The 17047-nt window shown below is 42.7% G+C and overlaps 1 protein-coding gene across 1 annotated transcript; it reads left to right on the forward strand.

Moving 5' to 3' along the window:
* Window positions 1-2660: 2660 nt before the first annotated feature.
* On the forward strand, window positions 2661-14969 carry LOC126224912 (axoneme-associated protein mst101(2)-like). Its single transcript, XM_049942209.1, has 4 exons — window positions 2661-2669; window positions 2866-2895; window positions 9973-11601; window positions 14889-14969. Exons 1-4 carry the CDS (start codon window positions 2661-2663, stop codon window positions 14967-14969), a joined length of 1749 nt encoding a protein of 582 aa, XP_049798166.1.
* The last annotated feature ends 2078 nt before the right edge of the window (window positions 14970-17047 follow it).

Genomic DNA, 17047 nt, shown 5'->3' on the forward strand with positions numbered 1-17047 from the left:
GACGAACCTGGGTACACGAATGGCAAAACGTCATTTTTGCGGATAAATCCAGGTTCTGTTTACAGCATCATGATGGTCGCATCCGTGTTTGGCGACATCACGGTGAACGCACATTAGAAGCGTGTATTCGTTATCGCCATAGTGGCGTATCACCCGGCGTGATGGTATGGGGTGCCATTGGTCACACGTCTTCGTCACATCTTGTTCGCATTGACGTCACTTTGAACAGTGGACGTTACATTTCAGATGTGTTACGACCCGTGGCTCTACCCTTCATTCGATCCCTGCGAAACCCTACATTTCAGCAGGATAACGCACGACCGCATGTTGCAGGTCCTGTACGGGCCTTTCTGGATACAGAAAATGTTCGACTGCTGCCCTGGCCAGCACATTCTCCAGCTCTCTCACCAATTGACAGCGTCTGGTCAATGGTGGCCGAGAAACTGGCTCGTCAAAATACGTCAGTCACTACTCTTGATGAACTGTTTTATCGTGTTGAGGCTGCGTGTGTAGCTGTACCTGTACACACCATCCAAGCTCTATTTGACTCAATGCCCAGGCGTATAAAGGCCGTTATTACGGCCAGAGGTGGTTGTTCTTGGTACTGATTTCTCAGGATCTATGCCCCCAAATTGCGTGAAAATGTAACCACATGTCAGTTCTAGTACAATATATTTGTCCAATGAATACACGTTTATCATTTGCATTTCTTCTTGGTGAAGCAATTTTAATGGCCAGTAGTGTACGTTAGGACGGTGCGGCGAAACTTTACGTTAATGGGCTATGGCAGCCCATGACCGATGCGAGTGCCTTAGTTAGCAGCAACACATCGCTTGCAACGCCTCTCCTGACAGACCGCATCAGCTGGGTCCTAAACGGCTTGGGAAACCGTGGCCAAGTCAGATGAGTCCCCATTTCAGTTCGTACGAGCTGATTGTAGGAAAGAGTGGTGTAGACCCAACGAAGCCATTGACCCAGGTTGTTTAGGCACACCCAGTAGCCATAATTACTCCGTTCGTCAGCAGGAAAGGCTTTTAGCCAACACTGAATGTCAACAGATGTTGATCAAATATTAGTTAACACAGCCCGCTGGCACGGAAATACTGACGTATCAGTTTGATAGCATTCGCTCCGAATTTTCATTGGTTAACATTTCCTGCCAGTATACACTGAGGTGACTGAAGCCATGAGATACCTCTTAACACCACGACGGACTTCTTTTCGCCAGGCGTACTGCAGCAACTCGACGTGGGCTCCACAACATTTTGCGCTGTTTTACAGGGAATTTACTGGGGTCAACTGAACTGATTATTTATTGAAAAAGATAATGTTCGGCTACCTGGAGACCATTTGCGGTCATCTGTGTTCCCGGACAACGTTGTGCCATGCCACCGGGCCACAATTATTCGCGATTAGTATGACGAACATTCTGAACAATTTGGCTTAATGATTTGGCCACGCACATTACGCGACACGAATACCATCGAACATTTATGGAACATAATCCGAAGGTCAGTTAAAACAAAAAATTCGGAACTGGCAACACTTTCGCATTTATGGGCGGCTCTAGAGGCAGCCTGGCTCAGAATTTCTGCAGGGGACTCCCTACGACTCGAGACCATGCCACGTCAAGTTTCCGCAGAACGCCTGGCAAAAGGAAGAACGACACGGTATTAGAAGATAACCCATAACTCCTGAATCCACAGTACATACTGACGCAAAATGTTGCACCATGATCACTGAGCGAATGCTACTGAATTGGTACTCCACCGGACTGATTACTAGAATTTCATTCTTACGTAAGCCGATTTTCAGTATAGGTAGAAGCCTTCCCTGCTGATGAAGGAATGGAGTAGATTATGGATGCTGGGTATGCCTAACGTTACCGAAACTTTTCCGCACGAGAACATTTAACACCACACACAGAGGACGTGCACGTGCTGTTTACCTTCGTCTTTCTAAATTGTTTCGTTTTAGGGTGCAAGAAAACAACAGAGGTCATACGCGCCCAAGTCAAAACCATAAACACAGAGGTGACGGAAACTACTACATGTCAGTCCCAATGGACAGAAGAGGTGACAGCTAAACAAGGCACGTGGAAAAAGGGCTAAAAGACCACCATACAAAAATGGAGATCAAAAACTAAAAATTAAATGGCCTTCGCCATATTGCTTCGGCGGATAAAAACCAAAACGCGGTCGACAGCCCACGCGTCATTTGCTAAAACGGCTGATAGATGAGATAACAAACCCAAGCTGGAACGAGAACTGGTACAAAAAGGGCACCCCAGCAGGAAGTGGACAGTTAAAATTTGGGTGCAATGTGTACAAAGTTGTGCGGTAGCGCCACTTAGCAAATGACGATGTCTCAAAAGGCAGTGCCCAATACGTAGCCGAGTTAAAATGATCTCCTCCCGGTGAGATGGCCGCGAGGAGGTCGTCCAATGCGCCGGAAGAGGCTTAATAAGCCTAAGCTTATTCCCGTGATGGGAGGACCATTGGCGATACCAAAGGGACACCACCACCACCTGACAGACGGCAACGCAGAGATCGGAGGGAATATAGGTACTCGTGGGCTGAGGTACGTGAACTGCAACCTTAGCAGCAGGATCAGCAGCCTCGTTTCCTGGCAGACCGACGTGACCACGGATCCACAGAAACATGAAATTGGTTCCACCAATAGTGAGAAAGTGACAGGTTTCCTGGGCCCGCTGCACTAAGGGATGAGCAGTGTACAGCGCACAGAGACTTGAGGGCGCTGAGAGTCTGAGCATTGGAGACAATTGGGAAGGCTGTGTCGCCGGATGTACTCAGTGGCCTGCTACAAGGAGAAAAGCTCGGCTGTAAATACTGAGCAGTGTGCCAGAAGCCTATATCGAAAGACATGGGTGCCAATGACGAAGGCACACCCGATCCCAAGGTCAGTCCGATAGCCATCAGTGTATACATAGGTACTAGCGCTAAGTTCGATGCGAAGGTCGTGAAACTGAAGGCGATAGACCGAGGCTGGAGTAGTATCCTCTTAATGCGAATGAAGGTCAAGGTTAACATGGACCACTTCACGGAGCCAAGGTGGTCAAGGTTTCACACTCACCGGGAAAGACTCAGGTAGCTTGAAGTTAAGCCGCCTTAGCAAGTGGCGAAAGCCGACTCCAGGAGGTAACAGAGGAGACGGACGAGCCAAATACTGACGATCTAAGGGATCACCAAAGAGAGGCTTAGGAGGGGTGGCCACGCATGGCAGACAAACGGCATGCATACCTACTGCGGAGAGAGTCACGGCGGTAGGACAATGGTAGTTTAACAGCTTCAGGCCGGTGGAAGACACGCTATGACAGGGCTGACAGCAAAGAGGATGACACTGAGGACTGAACCCTTAGACACACCGTTTTCTTGGACAAAGGTGTCTGACAAGGCATAACCCACACGCACCTTGAAAACTCAATCCTGTAAAAATACCTCAAGGAAAAAGGGCAGGCGGCCACGGAACCCCATGTGTAAAGAGTACAGAGGACTCCAGTGTTTCAGCAGGTGTCGTAGGCCTTCTGCAAATCGAAAAACACGGCCACAGTCTGGGATTTCCACAGAAAACCATTCATGCCGTGGGTGGACTAAGTAACGAGATGGTCAATTGCAGAACGCCGTGCTCTAAATCCACACTGTGCATTCGTCAGTAAACTGCGAGACTGGAGCCACCATACCAGACGTTCATGGATCATACATTCCATCACCTTGCAAACTCAGCTGGTAAGAGATGGGACGGTAGTTGCAAGGAAGGTTTATGTCCTTACTGGGCTTAGGTAGGGGTGTAACAGTGGCTTCATGCCAGCGTCCAGGAAATGTGCCGTCTGCCAAGATGCGGTCGTACGTGTTAAGCAAAAAGTGCTTGCCCTGAAGAGAAAGATGCTGCAACTTCTGAATGTAGATTGCGTCCTGTCCTGGGGCAGAAGATCGGGATGAACGGAGAGCATGATCGAGCTCCCTCATAGTAAAGGCAGGGAAAAGAAGGGTATCGCCTGAGCCTCCTCCACTCGTTCACGATGGAGGAAGGCAGGGTGATAGTGGAAGAGCTCGAAACGTCCGCAAAATAGTGGCCCAGGGTGCTTGAGATAGGAATAGGACCCACGATACCATCATCTGCTACCGTGAGGCCGGAAATCACAGGATCGATAAGCACAGAGTTCAGAACATTAGTAACTTCCAGCCTGAAAGATGGTTCTTTCATTTCTAAGTAGCTTTTCGGAAGTACACGGCAATTTTCTGTGGCCTGTGGCCTCCCTCCCCCTCCCCCCCCCTCCTTCCCCCGATCTCACGCGATCCTGTCGACGCACCAAATTCATCCGTGCCTAAAGTTTACAAGATCACCACCAGCTCTTGTTGTATTATCATGCAAATATCCGCAAGAAACAATCATCGCTAGAGACGGGGAAAAAAAGAAAAAACTGTAGCCGACAGTACTGGAAGAAGCATTTAACGGCATTCCTCAACCTCTGTATAATCATGAGTCGAAGGAGGTGGAAGAGAAAAGACAACGAAGACAAATATGGTAAAATCGAAATCTGTATTTATGACGGTGGAGGTATTAGAAGAAAGGGTAATTAGGATTTGATGACCCATTGACACCTATGTCACCCAAGTTAGAACACAAGTTTTGTTTCATGACCGGGTAATAAAGTGGTCAGCGCCACGTCAAGGCAACCATCGTGGCATTTGCCTTCAGAGATACAGAGGAAACGGGAAACTATGCAGAACGTAAATTTCTGTGGCCAGAAACGGATTTGACAATCATCCTCCCGAACCCGACTTCTGTGTGTTAACCATTATGCTAACTCACTTATGCAGAAGTACACACATCAAAAAAAAAATTTTGCATCACCCCAGTTCTCAGAACTTGGGAGATAGACGTTGGCTCTAGATATTTTATCACAGACCCAGTCACCTTGACAGTTCAGAGATGTCACTAAACTCACACAAAGATGTGAACAAGCATGCATGAACAGCAGCTGTTAGGCGGAGATGTCCGCCAGCCGATCAGTTCCAGTCATTCCACCACGAAGGAGGTACACGGCTCGTGTTGTCTGTAGTATAAGCATGCCTAGACAGTCAATACAGAGTTTCGATCGCGTCCCCATTGTTACTTTGTGCCAGGAAGGGCTCTCAACAAAGTAAGTGTCCAGGCATCTTCGAGTGAACCAAAGTGATGCTCTAACATGGAGGGGATACAGAGAGACAAACTGTAGATGACATGACTCGCTCCAGCTGCCCAAGAGGCAGAGGGAAACACGCAAATGTGGGAAAAAACGCAAATGTGGGATAAACGCAAATGTGGGATAAACGCAAATGTGGGATAAACGCAAATGTGGGATAAACGCAAATGTGGGATAAACGCAAATGTGGGATAAACGCAAATGTGGGATAAACGCAAATGTGGGATAAACGCAAATGTGGGATAAACGCAAATGTGGGATAAACGCAAATGTGGGATAAACGCAAATGTGGGATAAACGCAAATGTGGGATAAACGCAAATGTGGGATAAACGCAAATGTGGGATAAACGCAAATGTGGGATAAACGCAAATGTGGGATAAACGCAAATGTGGGATAAACGCAAATGTGGGATAAACGCAAATGTGGGATAAACGCAAATGTGGGATAAACGCAAATGTGGGATAAACGCAAATGTGGGATAAACGCAAATGTGGGATAAACGCAAATGTGGGATAAACGCAAATGTGGGATAAACGCAAATGTGGGATAAACGCAAATGTGGGATAAACGCAAATGTGGGATAAACGCAAATGTGGGATAAACGCAAATGTGGGATAAACGCAAATGTGGGATAAACGCAAATGTGGGATAAACGCAAATGTGGGATAAACGCAAATGTGGGATAAACGCAAATGTGGGATAAACGCAAATGTGGGATAAACGCAAATGTGGGATAAACGCAAATGTGGGATAAACGCAAATGTGGGATAAACGCAAATGTGGGATAAACGCAAATGTGGGATAAACGCAAATGTGGGATAAACGCAAATGTGGGATAAACGCAAATGTGGGATAAACGCAAATGTGGGATAAACGCAAATGTGGGATAAACGCAAATGTGGGATAAACGCAAATGTGGGATAAACGCAAATGCGGGATAAACGCAAATGCGGGATAAACGCAAATGCGGGATAAACGCAAATGCGGGATAAACGCAAATGCGGGATAAACGCAAATGCGGGATAAACGCAAATGCGGGATAAACGCAAATGCGGGATAAACGCAAATGCGGGATAAACGCAAATGCGGGATAAACGCAAATGCGGGATAAACGCAAATGCGGGATAAACGCAAATGCGGGATAAACGCAAATGCGGGAAAAACGCAAATGCGGGAAAAACGCAAATGCGGGAAAAACGCAAATGCGGGAAAAACGCAAATGCGGGAAAAACGCAAATGCGGGAAAAACGCAAATGCGGGAAAAACGCAAATGCGGGAAAAACGCAAATGCGGGAAAAACGCAAATGCGGGAAAAACGCAAATGCGGGAAAAACGCAAATGCGGGAAAAACGCAAATGCGGGAAAAACGCAAATGCGGGAAAAACGCAAATGCGGGAAAAACGCAAATGCGGGAAAAACGCAAATGCGGGAAAAACGCAAATGCGGGAAAAACGCAAATGCGGGAAAAACGCAAATGCGGGAAAAACGCAAATGCGGGAAAAACGCAAATGCGGGAAAAACGCAAATGCGGGAAAAACGCAAATGCGGGAAAAACGCAAATGCGGGAAAAACGCAAATGCGGGAAAAACGCAAATGCGGGAAAAACGCAAATGCGGGAAAAACGCAAATGCGGGAAAAACGCAAATGCGGGAAAAACGCAAATACGGGAAAAACGCAAATACGGGAAAAACGCAAATGCGTGGGAAAAACGCAAATACGGGAAAAACGCAAATACGGGAAAAACGCAAATACGGGAAAAACGCAAATACGGGAAAAACGCAAATACGGGAAAAACGCAAATACGGGAAAAACGCAAATACGGGAAAAACGCAAATACGGGAAAAACGCAAATACGGGAAAAACGCAAATACGGGAAAAACGCAAATACGGGAAAAACGCAAATACGGGAAAAACGCAAATACGGGAAAAACGCAAATACGGGAAAAACGCAAATACGGGAAAAACGCAAATACGGGAAAAACGCAAATACGGGAAAAACGCAAATACGGGAAAATTACTGACTATCAGTAATTTACAGAACTGACTGTTCACTACGCACTGGCAATACCACATTTTCTTTTTGTCTTATTTAACGGATTTTATCAACACGTGGCCATCGCTCTGAATATGAGTGGCGCATACAAATTCTGGATGACAACATACAATTCGAAGGAAAAGGCCACCAATCTTTCTTTTCACTATCTTATTTATTCCGATTAATTCTATAACCTAAACACACAAATTGTATAACCTACGACAATAACACATGAGAAATTCCGCCCAGTGGACATGGTTTGCATTGGTGAATCTCTATCTTATGGTCTCGTAATTATTTAACGCTTCAGTGCACTTTCTGGATAGGATGGTGTATCTTTTATTATATCTCACACTTCGACTCTCACGATCATCATCACGAAACTTTCCTCCAGATCGAGCATTACCGAAGGAACAAGCATAACCCACAAATCTTTTGGAACTACCTTGCTACTCTCCCATGCAAACCACACATACTTAAATTACATGACATACACCACACTACAACATGAAATACAATACAATAAATAGTCTCAACACTATCACTTTCAGCTTTCCCACTTCAATTAGTTTTTATCCCAGTTTCACACATCACTGCCCCACTTTGTAATTGTACTTTCCTCCTATGAACTCTGGAGATATATGCACGTCTTCCTGTGCAATGCAAGCCAAGTGGCGTTGCTGGAGTGACGGCCGACTCACCTTGCTTCTCTCTCTCTCTCTCTCTCTCTCTCTCTCTCTCTCTGTGTCTCTGTCTCTGTGTGTGTTTGAATCTAGCGTCACACAGAATCATATCACGCAAAGTAATATTAAGAACATATTCATCACACACTCGAGTCCTCAACTGATACCATGGACGAGTACTTCTCTTTATCCTTTGTCTCATACACAGATTGAGACTCACACAGTACTCACCACGTGGAAGTACTCATCTCTAATTTCAAGTCCTGCACACGCCATTTCTTAAATATTTCAACTTATGGTGCACACACTATTTCTTAAATATTTCAATTTATTGTACACACGCTAGTAATTCAGCGTAACTTAACCACACGGAAGTATTTAAACTTATTGCTACACGTGGTTTCATTGTGACCGTTTGTCACTTCCGAAGATTACTACGATCCCATTAATATTACCTGCCTAACATTTAATTCTCCCCACAAAATTTGCTTAAATAGAGAAATTATTATACAAACTACTCTTAAATATTCCACATGCATACCATGTCTCCACTCTTTTGTCTTTACAGAGCGCAACTAAGACAGGTCTTAACAGCACAAGATCCAGCGGCAGAGTGCTAAACCATGACCGTTCGTCAGGTCCTCTCGCACCTCTGCTGAAGTGGGGGAGCGCCTTGCTACCGTATTGGTCAGCCACATTTCAGGCGCTCAAAGCTCAGGTAAATTTTATCTCTTTGGTCCCACCAAAGGTGGCCAAAGGATCGTCTCAAAGATGATCCTATATTCACATTCACTATCTGCGGTTAGCAGACGACCATACATTCATTTCACAGATCTCACCAAACGATGTAGGGATTTATTTTGTCGGAGTGCACATGTGATCAATTAAATAAATAGTCATTCTTTCCCACACTGGTATCCGGATTCGGTGTATTAATTGAAACTGAGTTATTTTACAAAAAATGTGTTCTGACAAAAATAAGTATGTTGTACCTATTTTCAATGTCGGGCGGTACTGTACCCTTTCACCACCGGCTACCCACGCAGAAAAAAAATGGCACGGTACTATCCTTGCAATGCGAGGGTAGTTCCGAACATTTTTTTAAGAAAACTGTATTAGAACAAACGTAGCAAGTCATCAAAATAACCAGGAGACCTTAGCCCATGGTGACCTCAAATAGACGACCAAATACTGTTACTTTACCAAATTATTGACAGTTGTTGCATTATTGTACTCTCAATAATCCGGAGTAAGGTACAGATACAAATTTACAACAATCCATATGACAAATGAAACATTACATCATACAAATAAAAAATAATGGTGAGATAAAAATTTGCTTAGTTATCGGGATCTCCATTATTTTTAGGAGTAATCCAAACTTCAATCATTCTAAAACAAATAAAAATACTAATTGTACTCTTAAAATTTTAAATAGCTCATCGTCCAAACACAGAACAAGTAATGTGACATTCATAAATTGCATTGTAATAATCTTTACACGGCAATGTCTAAATACAAAACAAAATCAACAAAAGAAAGAAAAAAAGAGAAAGAAAAAAAGAGAAAGAAAAAAAGAGAAAGAAAAAAAGAGAAAGAAAAAAAGAGAAAGAAAAAAAGAGAAAGAAAAAAAGAGAAAGAAAAAAAGAGAAAGAAAAAAAGAGAAAGAAAAAAAGAGAAAGAAAAAAAGAGAAAGAAAAAAAGAGAAAGAAAAAAAGAGAAAGAAAAAAAGAGAAAGAAAAAAAGAGAAAGAAAAAAAGAGAAAGAAAAAAAGAGAAAGAAAAAAAGAGAAAGAAAAAAAGAGAAAGAAAAAAAGAGAAAGAAAAAAAGAGAAAGAAAAAAAGAGAAAGAAAAAAAGAGAAAGAAAAAAAGAGAAAGAAAAAAAGAGAAAGAAAAAAAGAGAAAGAAAAAAAGAGAAAGAAAAAAAGAGAAAGAAAAAAAGAGAAAGAAAAAAAGAGAAAGAAAAAAAGAGAAAGAAAAAAAGAGAAAGAAAAAAAGAGAAAGAAAAAAAGAGAAAGAAAAAAAGAGAAAGAAAAAAAGAGAAAGAAAAAAAGAGAAAGAAAAAAAGAGAAAGAAAAAGAAGAGAAAGAAAAAGAAGAGAAAGAAAAAGAAGAGAAAGAAAAAGAAGAGAAAGAAAAAGAAGAGAAAGAAAAAGAAGAGAAAGAAAAAGAAGAGAAAGAAAAAGAAGAGAAAGAAAAAGAAGAGAAAGAAAAAGAAGAGAAAGAAAAAGAAGAGAAAGAAAAAGAAGAGAAAGAAAAAGAAGAGAAAGAAAAAGAAGAGAAAGAAAAAGAAGAGAAAGAAAAAGAAGAGAAAGAAAAAGAAGAGAAAGAAAAAGAAGAGAAAGAAAAAGAAGAGAAAGAAAAAGAAGAGAAAGAAAAAGAAGAGAAAGAAAAAGAAGAGAAAGAAAAAGAAGAGAAAGAAAAAGAAGAGAAAGAAAAAGAAGAGAAAGAAAAAGAAGAGAAAGAAAAAGAAGAGAAAGAAAAAGAAGAGAAAGAAAAAGAAGAGAAAGAAAAAGAAGAGAAAGAAAAAGAAGAGAAAGAAAAAGAAGAGAAAGAAAAAGAAGAGAAAGAAAAAGAAGAGAAAGAAAAAGAAGAGAAAGAAAAAGAAGAGAAAGAAAAAGAAGAGAAAGAAAAAGAAGAGAAAGAAAAAGAAGAAAAAGAAAAAGAAAAAGAAGAGAAAGAAAAAGAAGAGAAAGAAAAAGAAGAAAAAGAGAAAGAAAAAGAAGAGAAAGAAAAAGAAGAGAAAGAAAAAGAAGAGAAAGAAAAAGAAGAGAAAGAAAAAGAAGAGAAAGAAAAAGAAGAGAAAGAAAAAGAAGAGAAAGAAAAAGAAGAGAAAGAAAAAGAAGAGAAAGAAAAAGAAGAGAAAGAAAAAGAAGAGAAAGAAAAAGAAGAGAAAGAAAAAGAAGAGAAAGAAAAAGAAGAGAAAGAAAAAGAAGAGAAAGAAAAAGAAGAGAAAGAAAAAGAAGAGAAAGAAAAAGAAGAGAAAGAAAAAAGAAGAGAAAGAAAGAAAAAAGAAAAAAAGAAAGAAAGAAAAAAGAAAAAAAGAAAGAAAGAAAAAAGAAAAAAAGAAAGAAAGAAAAAAGAAAAAAAGAAAGAAAGAAAAAAGAAAAAAGAAAGAAAGAGAAAAAGAAAAAAAGAAAGAAAGAGAAAAAGAAAAAAAGAAAGAAAGAGAAAAAGAAAAAAAGAAAGAAAGAGAAAAAGAAAAAAAGAAAGAAAGAGAAAAAGAAAAAAAGAAAGAAAGAGAAAAAGAAAAAAAGAAAGAGAGAAAAAGAAAGAAAGAAAGAAAGAAAAAGAAAGAAAGAAAGAAAGAAAAAAAGAAAGAAAAAGAAAGAAAGAAAAAGAAAGAAAAAGAAAGAAAGAAAAAGAAAGAAAAAGAAAGAAAGAAAAAGAAAGAAAGAAAAAGAAAGAAAGAGAAAGAAAGAAAAAGAAAGAAAGAAAAAGAAAGAAAGAAAAAGAAAGAAAGAAAAAGAAAGAAAGAAAAAGAAAGAAAGAAAAAGAAAGAAAGAAAAAGAAAGAAAGAAAAAGAAAGAAAGAAAAAGAAAGAAAGAAAAAGAAAGAAAAAGAAAGAAAGAAAAAGAAAGAAAAAGAAAGAAAGAAAAAGAAAGAAAGAAAAAGAAAGAAAGAAAAAGAAAGAAAGAAAAAGAAAGAAAGAAAAAGAAAGAAAGAAAAAGAACTGGTAGCCCAGAACAAACAAAAAAAAAAACCACTATTCTAAACACAAATGTTAATGAAATACAATTACACTTGCTGTCCCTTCAGGAATGAAACCTATAAAAAAAATTTACGCAATTACAAGTACAAATACATTATTCCCTATCTTGCGAGTCACACGGAATCATTTCATTCTGTAATTTTCTTGGGGTCAAAAAGTTGCCGACAGGTTCCCTAGAAACACTGTCTCGGTGTCAAAGCTCTCCCATGGTTACCCAGATGAAAGTCTAAGTTACTCAAACCGGCATTTTGAACACGCACTGAACAGTAAACTGTATCTCACATTAAACACAAATATCATAGTCACCCTCAGAGTACCATCCACACGAATCTGGTCGCCCAGAAATGGCCCTACAACTACTATTACCCATGGTTCTGTCCTTTCAGTTCATGGTGTAATTAAAAGTCGTAAGTTCCAACAAAAAGCACTTATTCCTGCACCAATTAAAGAAATGTCTCTTACTACAAATGCAAATGTCAATGTCCCACTTTAGTTTCTTGCGTTCATACAATAATTAGTCACCAAATGACAACTCCTCTCTAAGTATACCAAGCGTCCCACATGCAATTCACAAAGCACACATAACAAGTCACAGAGAAGTTTATGGATCCCACTGTTCAGTGGTCAAGACAAAACAAAACAATCGTCCTGTCTGCTAAAGACAAAATCTTTTCCACCACTCACAACGTGGGAACACCAGTCCTTCACTTTCCACCTTATGGAGACATACGAGCAGTCATCTTGTTTCACGGCTCCACAGTCCAGTACTAGTTAATAGTTGCTGGTAAAAAATGCCCGCCGGACTGCCACGCGTCGTTCATTCTGCCATCGCTCCACCGTTGAGCAGAAGAAACCACCCGCTGTTGCCTCCGCGGGATACTTTCCCCAGTCGTAAGGGTGGCGGAACTTATGAATGGCCTGTAGTATGTGCTTGTCGCCCCAGGCCATTGACCTGCTGTAGCGGGCACGTGGAGTGTACCCCGACCGGCAGTGGAGTGGGGAGTGCCGCGGCTCTGTCGCCTCTCCCCTGGCTTATTTGGTACAGGCGAGTTCTGTGTAGCCTCTCAGCACTACGACAACCAATCAGACCCTTCCGTGCATCTCGCAACATTACAGACAAAAGGATATTCTTACAGTATTTAAATACTCATTGATTACTTGTATGATCTACTAGTTACATTGGTAATAAAAGAATCTTTGTTCCAAAAAACGTAAAATCATACACCCTAGTTTTCTACACATACAACATCAACATTTATCCCTTTTCTTTATACGGCCCACACTTGTGCTATTGACTGTACCTGTCGTCCTTCATACAAAACATGTAAGTGTAAAGAAAGAATAAGAAACAATCTATACAGCTCATAGTTATAATATCAAATAGTAGACTACTCTAACATCCTATAACAGTGAAAATATTAGAAACTGTTGATTCTAAAACTACAATATACAATGCACCTTTGTGCTTGTGACAGACAAATTCGTATCTCTTTATATATTTTACCTTTATTATATATAACATTTCTAGGACATGTATGAACCTTCCACATGTCAGATCCTGATCTGCCATCGAGGTTCATCCAAATCAAACACTAAAGCACAATAATGTTTTAGTTATGGATCGGTAGCATCCCCTTTACAGGAGTGTGCGCATTGATCACACTACTCTACGACTCTCACTCACCAGACATCACATTTCCCCTCTCATTCGATCCATTAATACACTAACAATAGGTCTAGAAGTCAGCTAACCTTAACACCACCACACTCACGACAACATACCATACCTTTGCTCCCTTATACTCAACCACGTAACACATGAAGCTGTTTCGGAGATAGCATTCCAGTCTCCGAATTCGTCCTTTCACTTTGGCACCTCTCTCCATCGGCTTACCTCTGCATTCACTTTACCGATTATTCATCCTGCTAAATATCAACTTATAATTGCGACATTTCATCTAAGAACAAAAAATACACCAATTATTAATCCTGCAAAATAACTGTACACATTCTTGGTACCGTTTTGAATAGTTATACTGGCACCATGCTTCAACAACAACAAAAATTACTTTTTTTCATGTTGCAAATTTATGGTAAGAATTAGATTTACACTTATATTACATCTTACGTCAGTATTCCACAACGTTCACCACCTGGATCTCTTACTCCCTTTATGTCCCTTCACGTTTTGCAGTTGTCGTCAGCTCTTCATTCGTATTTCGGCTCGTGGGAAGAACGCAAATGTATGTGTGTGTGTGTGTGTGTGTGTGTGTGTGTGTGTGTGTGTGTGTGTGTCAAGAACGCAAATGTGTGTGTGTGAGAAGAACTCAAATGTGGGAAGAACTACTTAAACCTAACTAACCGTAGAACATCACACATCCATGCCTGAAGAAGGATTCGAACCTGCGACGGTAGCACCAGCGCGATTCTTGACTTAAGGGCGTAGAACCGCTCGGCCACAGCGGCCGGCGAAGCTGTAAAATTTTGTAATGTGTGTAAACTCACTGGTAGCGAAATACTGGACAAATTTTCACGAGGTTATTACGGTCAATGTGACCGCAGCGTGGAGTGCCAAGATTTATTTCATCAAAAATTGAAGCTGGAGAATCTCACTTGTGAAATGTTCTCATTTGTAGAGTTTTAAGTGGTGAAGTGTGATTGCAAATTCCCAAGCGAGGGTTTGATCCCATTTATTAGTAAGTGCTGTATCATTCTCGTACCATTTCTTTCACCTCTCGCGATGTCTTAACGTAGAAAATGACTAGTCACGCCGTAGTTCTGAGACCACTTTTAAATTTAGTAAATATTTTAGTTCAGTGGTTGGAGGAAGATAATAGAGTACTGCCTCATTTAGTACGATGCCTAGAATTCTGTTTAATCTTCGGGGACAGTGACAAATTTCGTTAAAACAGCTGTATGAGAACATTAGTAAGCCATTTCAATATCCATACTGCTTCCGGCAATGGATGACAATACAACAAAATTAAAAGTGTCAAGTGATATGTAACTGAAGGTTGGACAGCAATTTTTATTTACATTTCTACCGATTACAGTGTTTGGTCAGAATATAGAATTAAAAGTTGCATTTTATCTTAAAATTTGTGCGACTAGAAATTCCTTATGTTTTACGTAACGGCTAAAACACTTTAAAATTACATGCAGTTACTTTGTTAAAAAAATCACTAAGGCAGGTAGGGTTCTTTCACAGCGCTGCACACTGCAGGTCTGTGTTTCGCCTTTGACTCGCATAGGCGCACCAGCTGGTTTCACACGTACCACATGCAGCACAAAGCCAGACAGTTGACAGTCCGTCTACTGTGCGGAGAGCATAGACTGGCACGAGACGACGAGTTTAGCACCCTGCTTTATGGACACGCGCACAGCACTGTAGGCATCCGTAGGTAGCGTTGGTCTGCGAGGTATCTGCGGGTCCAGAGCTGTTGCCATGGTGAGCTGGAGAAGCTGACGTCAGTCTGTGAGGCACCTGCGGGCCTGCGGCTGGTGGCGCGGCGAGGGCGGCAGGAAGACGAGGCGCGCCCTCTCCCAGGGGCTGCCCGCAGACTCCGCTCGCACGCCCATAGCGCGCCGCAGCGGCGACCGGCGGCTCAGCAGCTTCCGCAGCGGCACTCCCACACGCTGGAACGAAATTCTTGGCATTTATTACCACTGTAGTCATGGTCGGCTAGTGGATACAGGGTTGCGTGTCTCCACAACCTTAAATAACGCGTTATAAAAACTGTAGGCTAATAGGAAACTGGAGATTCAGAGACTATGTGTATACAATATGGACAGATGATTTTAACAACACTAGCTGTTGTTGGGATGTTTAAGGGGGACTAAACAGCGGAGGTCATCAGTCCCCCATTCCAAAAACAGGCGAGCCGAAAATGTGCGGAGCAGGTAAAAACCAAAGGGGGAGGAGACTCCCCCCAGGCACTGAAAGAACACAAATGCAGCAACAAACACTACAAACAAGAAGAGTACTTATGAACACCAGACAGAAAGAAACAGAAGAAAAGAAGATGGCCAGAGACTGGTTGACTGACCACGAGAACAAAAAAAAAGGGGGGGAAAGAGTCAACCATCCGACTATACACCAAAACAGCAACAAATCTGGAGAGACGCGAGGACAAAAGACACAGAAAGGGAAACGTGCAGGACCTCCCTAAATAGAACCATAAAAAAGACTACCACGGATAAAATTTAAAACTTTATCAGCCATGGAGGCATCGTCGCATAAAACCAAAGGCAAAGTGCCCAGGAGATTAAAAGACTGCCGGAGGGTGCGCCGTCGGGGACACTCCAACAGAATGTAGGCTACCGTCAGCCGGGACCCACACCGACGTAGGGGGGGATCCTCCTCACGCAAAAGATGGCCGTGCATCAGGTAGGTATGGCCGATGCGGAGCGCCACACATCGGTTGTCTCCTTGACAGCCCGCAGTTTATTCGGGGCTGTCATGCCACGCCACTCAACAGACCACATCCCAAGCACCTTACGGCGCAACACCAGCTGCTGATCGCGAGCCGGGAGGCCGATCTCCAAAGCTGGGGCGTCGATCGCCCCTTTGGTCAGCCTGTCAACACGTTAGTTCCCGGGATGCCAACGTTACCTGGCGTCCATACAAAGACCACCGAACGACCAGAACGGGTAATGGTGGAAACAGACTCCTGAATAGAGGACACCAGAGGAGAAGAGGGATAGCAGCGGTCGATGGCCTGAAGGCTGCTCAGGGAGTCACTGCTGATGACGATGGACGTACCTGAGCAGAAACGCATATGCTCAAGAGCGCGCAAGATGGCCACCAGCTCTGCAGTAAAAATACTGCAGCCAGCCGGCAAGGAACGCTGCTCAACATGGGCAGCGTGAGCAAAAGCGTAGGCAGTGCGACCATCAACCAGGGAACCATCAGTGTAGACAGCCTCACAGCCCGAAAATGAGGCGAGGAGCGCAAGAAAACGGCGACGGAGGGCCACAGGCGGAACCGAATCCTTGGGTCCCTGTGCCAAGTCCAGACAGATGGACGGCCAGGGCAAACACCAGGGAGGCGTAGGTGCACGGACCCGGAAGGGAGGCAGAAGAGGGAATGACCCCAGTTCCGACAGCAGGGACTGAATGCGGACAGCTATGGAAAGCCCAGACCTAGGTCGCCGTTCGGGCAGATGGAGGACCATGGCAGGGAAAAGCATGCGACGATTGGGATGGCCCGGCGAGCAATGCATGTGGACAGCATAGTAGGCGAGCAGTCGATGGCGGCGAATCCGCAGCGGGGGAACCAGTAGACTATCCACAGGGCTCGTACGAAAAGCGCCAGTTGCAAGCCGAACCCCACAGTGGTGGATGAGGTCTAACTACAACACTGAGGGTGATGCAGACACATAGGCTAGGCTCCCATAATCAAGCCTGGACT

Source organism: Schistocerca nitens, chromosome 1 (assembly GCF_023898315.1).
Source record: "Schistocerca nitens isolate TAMUIC-IGC-003100 chromosome 1, iqSchNite1.1, whole genome shotgun sequence".
NCBI classification, from domain to species: domain Eukaryota; kingdom Metazoa; phylum Arthropoda; class Insecta; order Orthoptera; family Acrididae; genus Schistocerca; species Schistocerca nitens.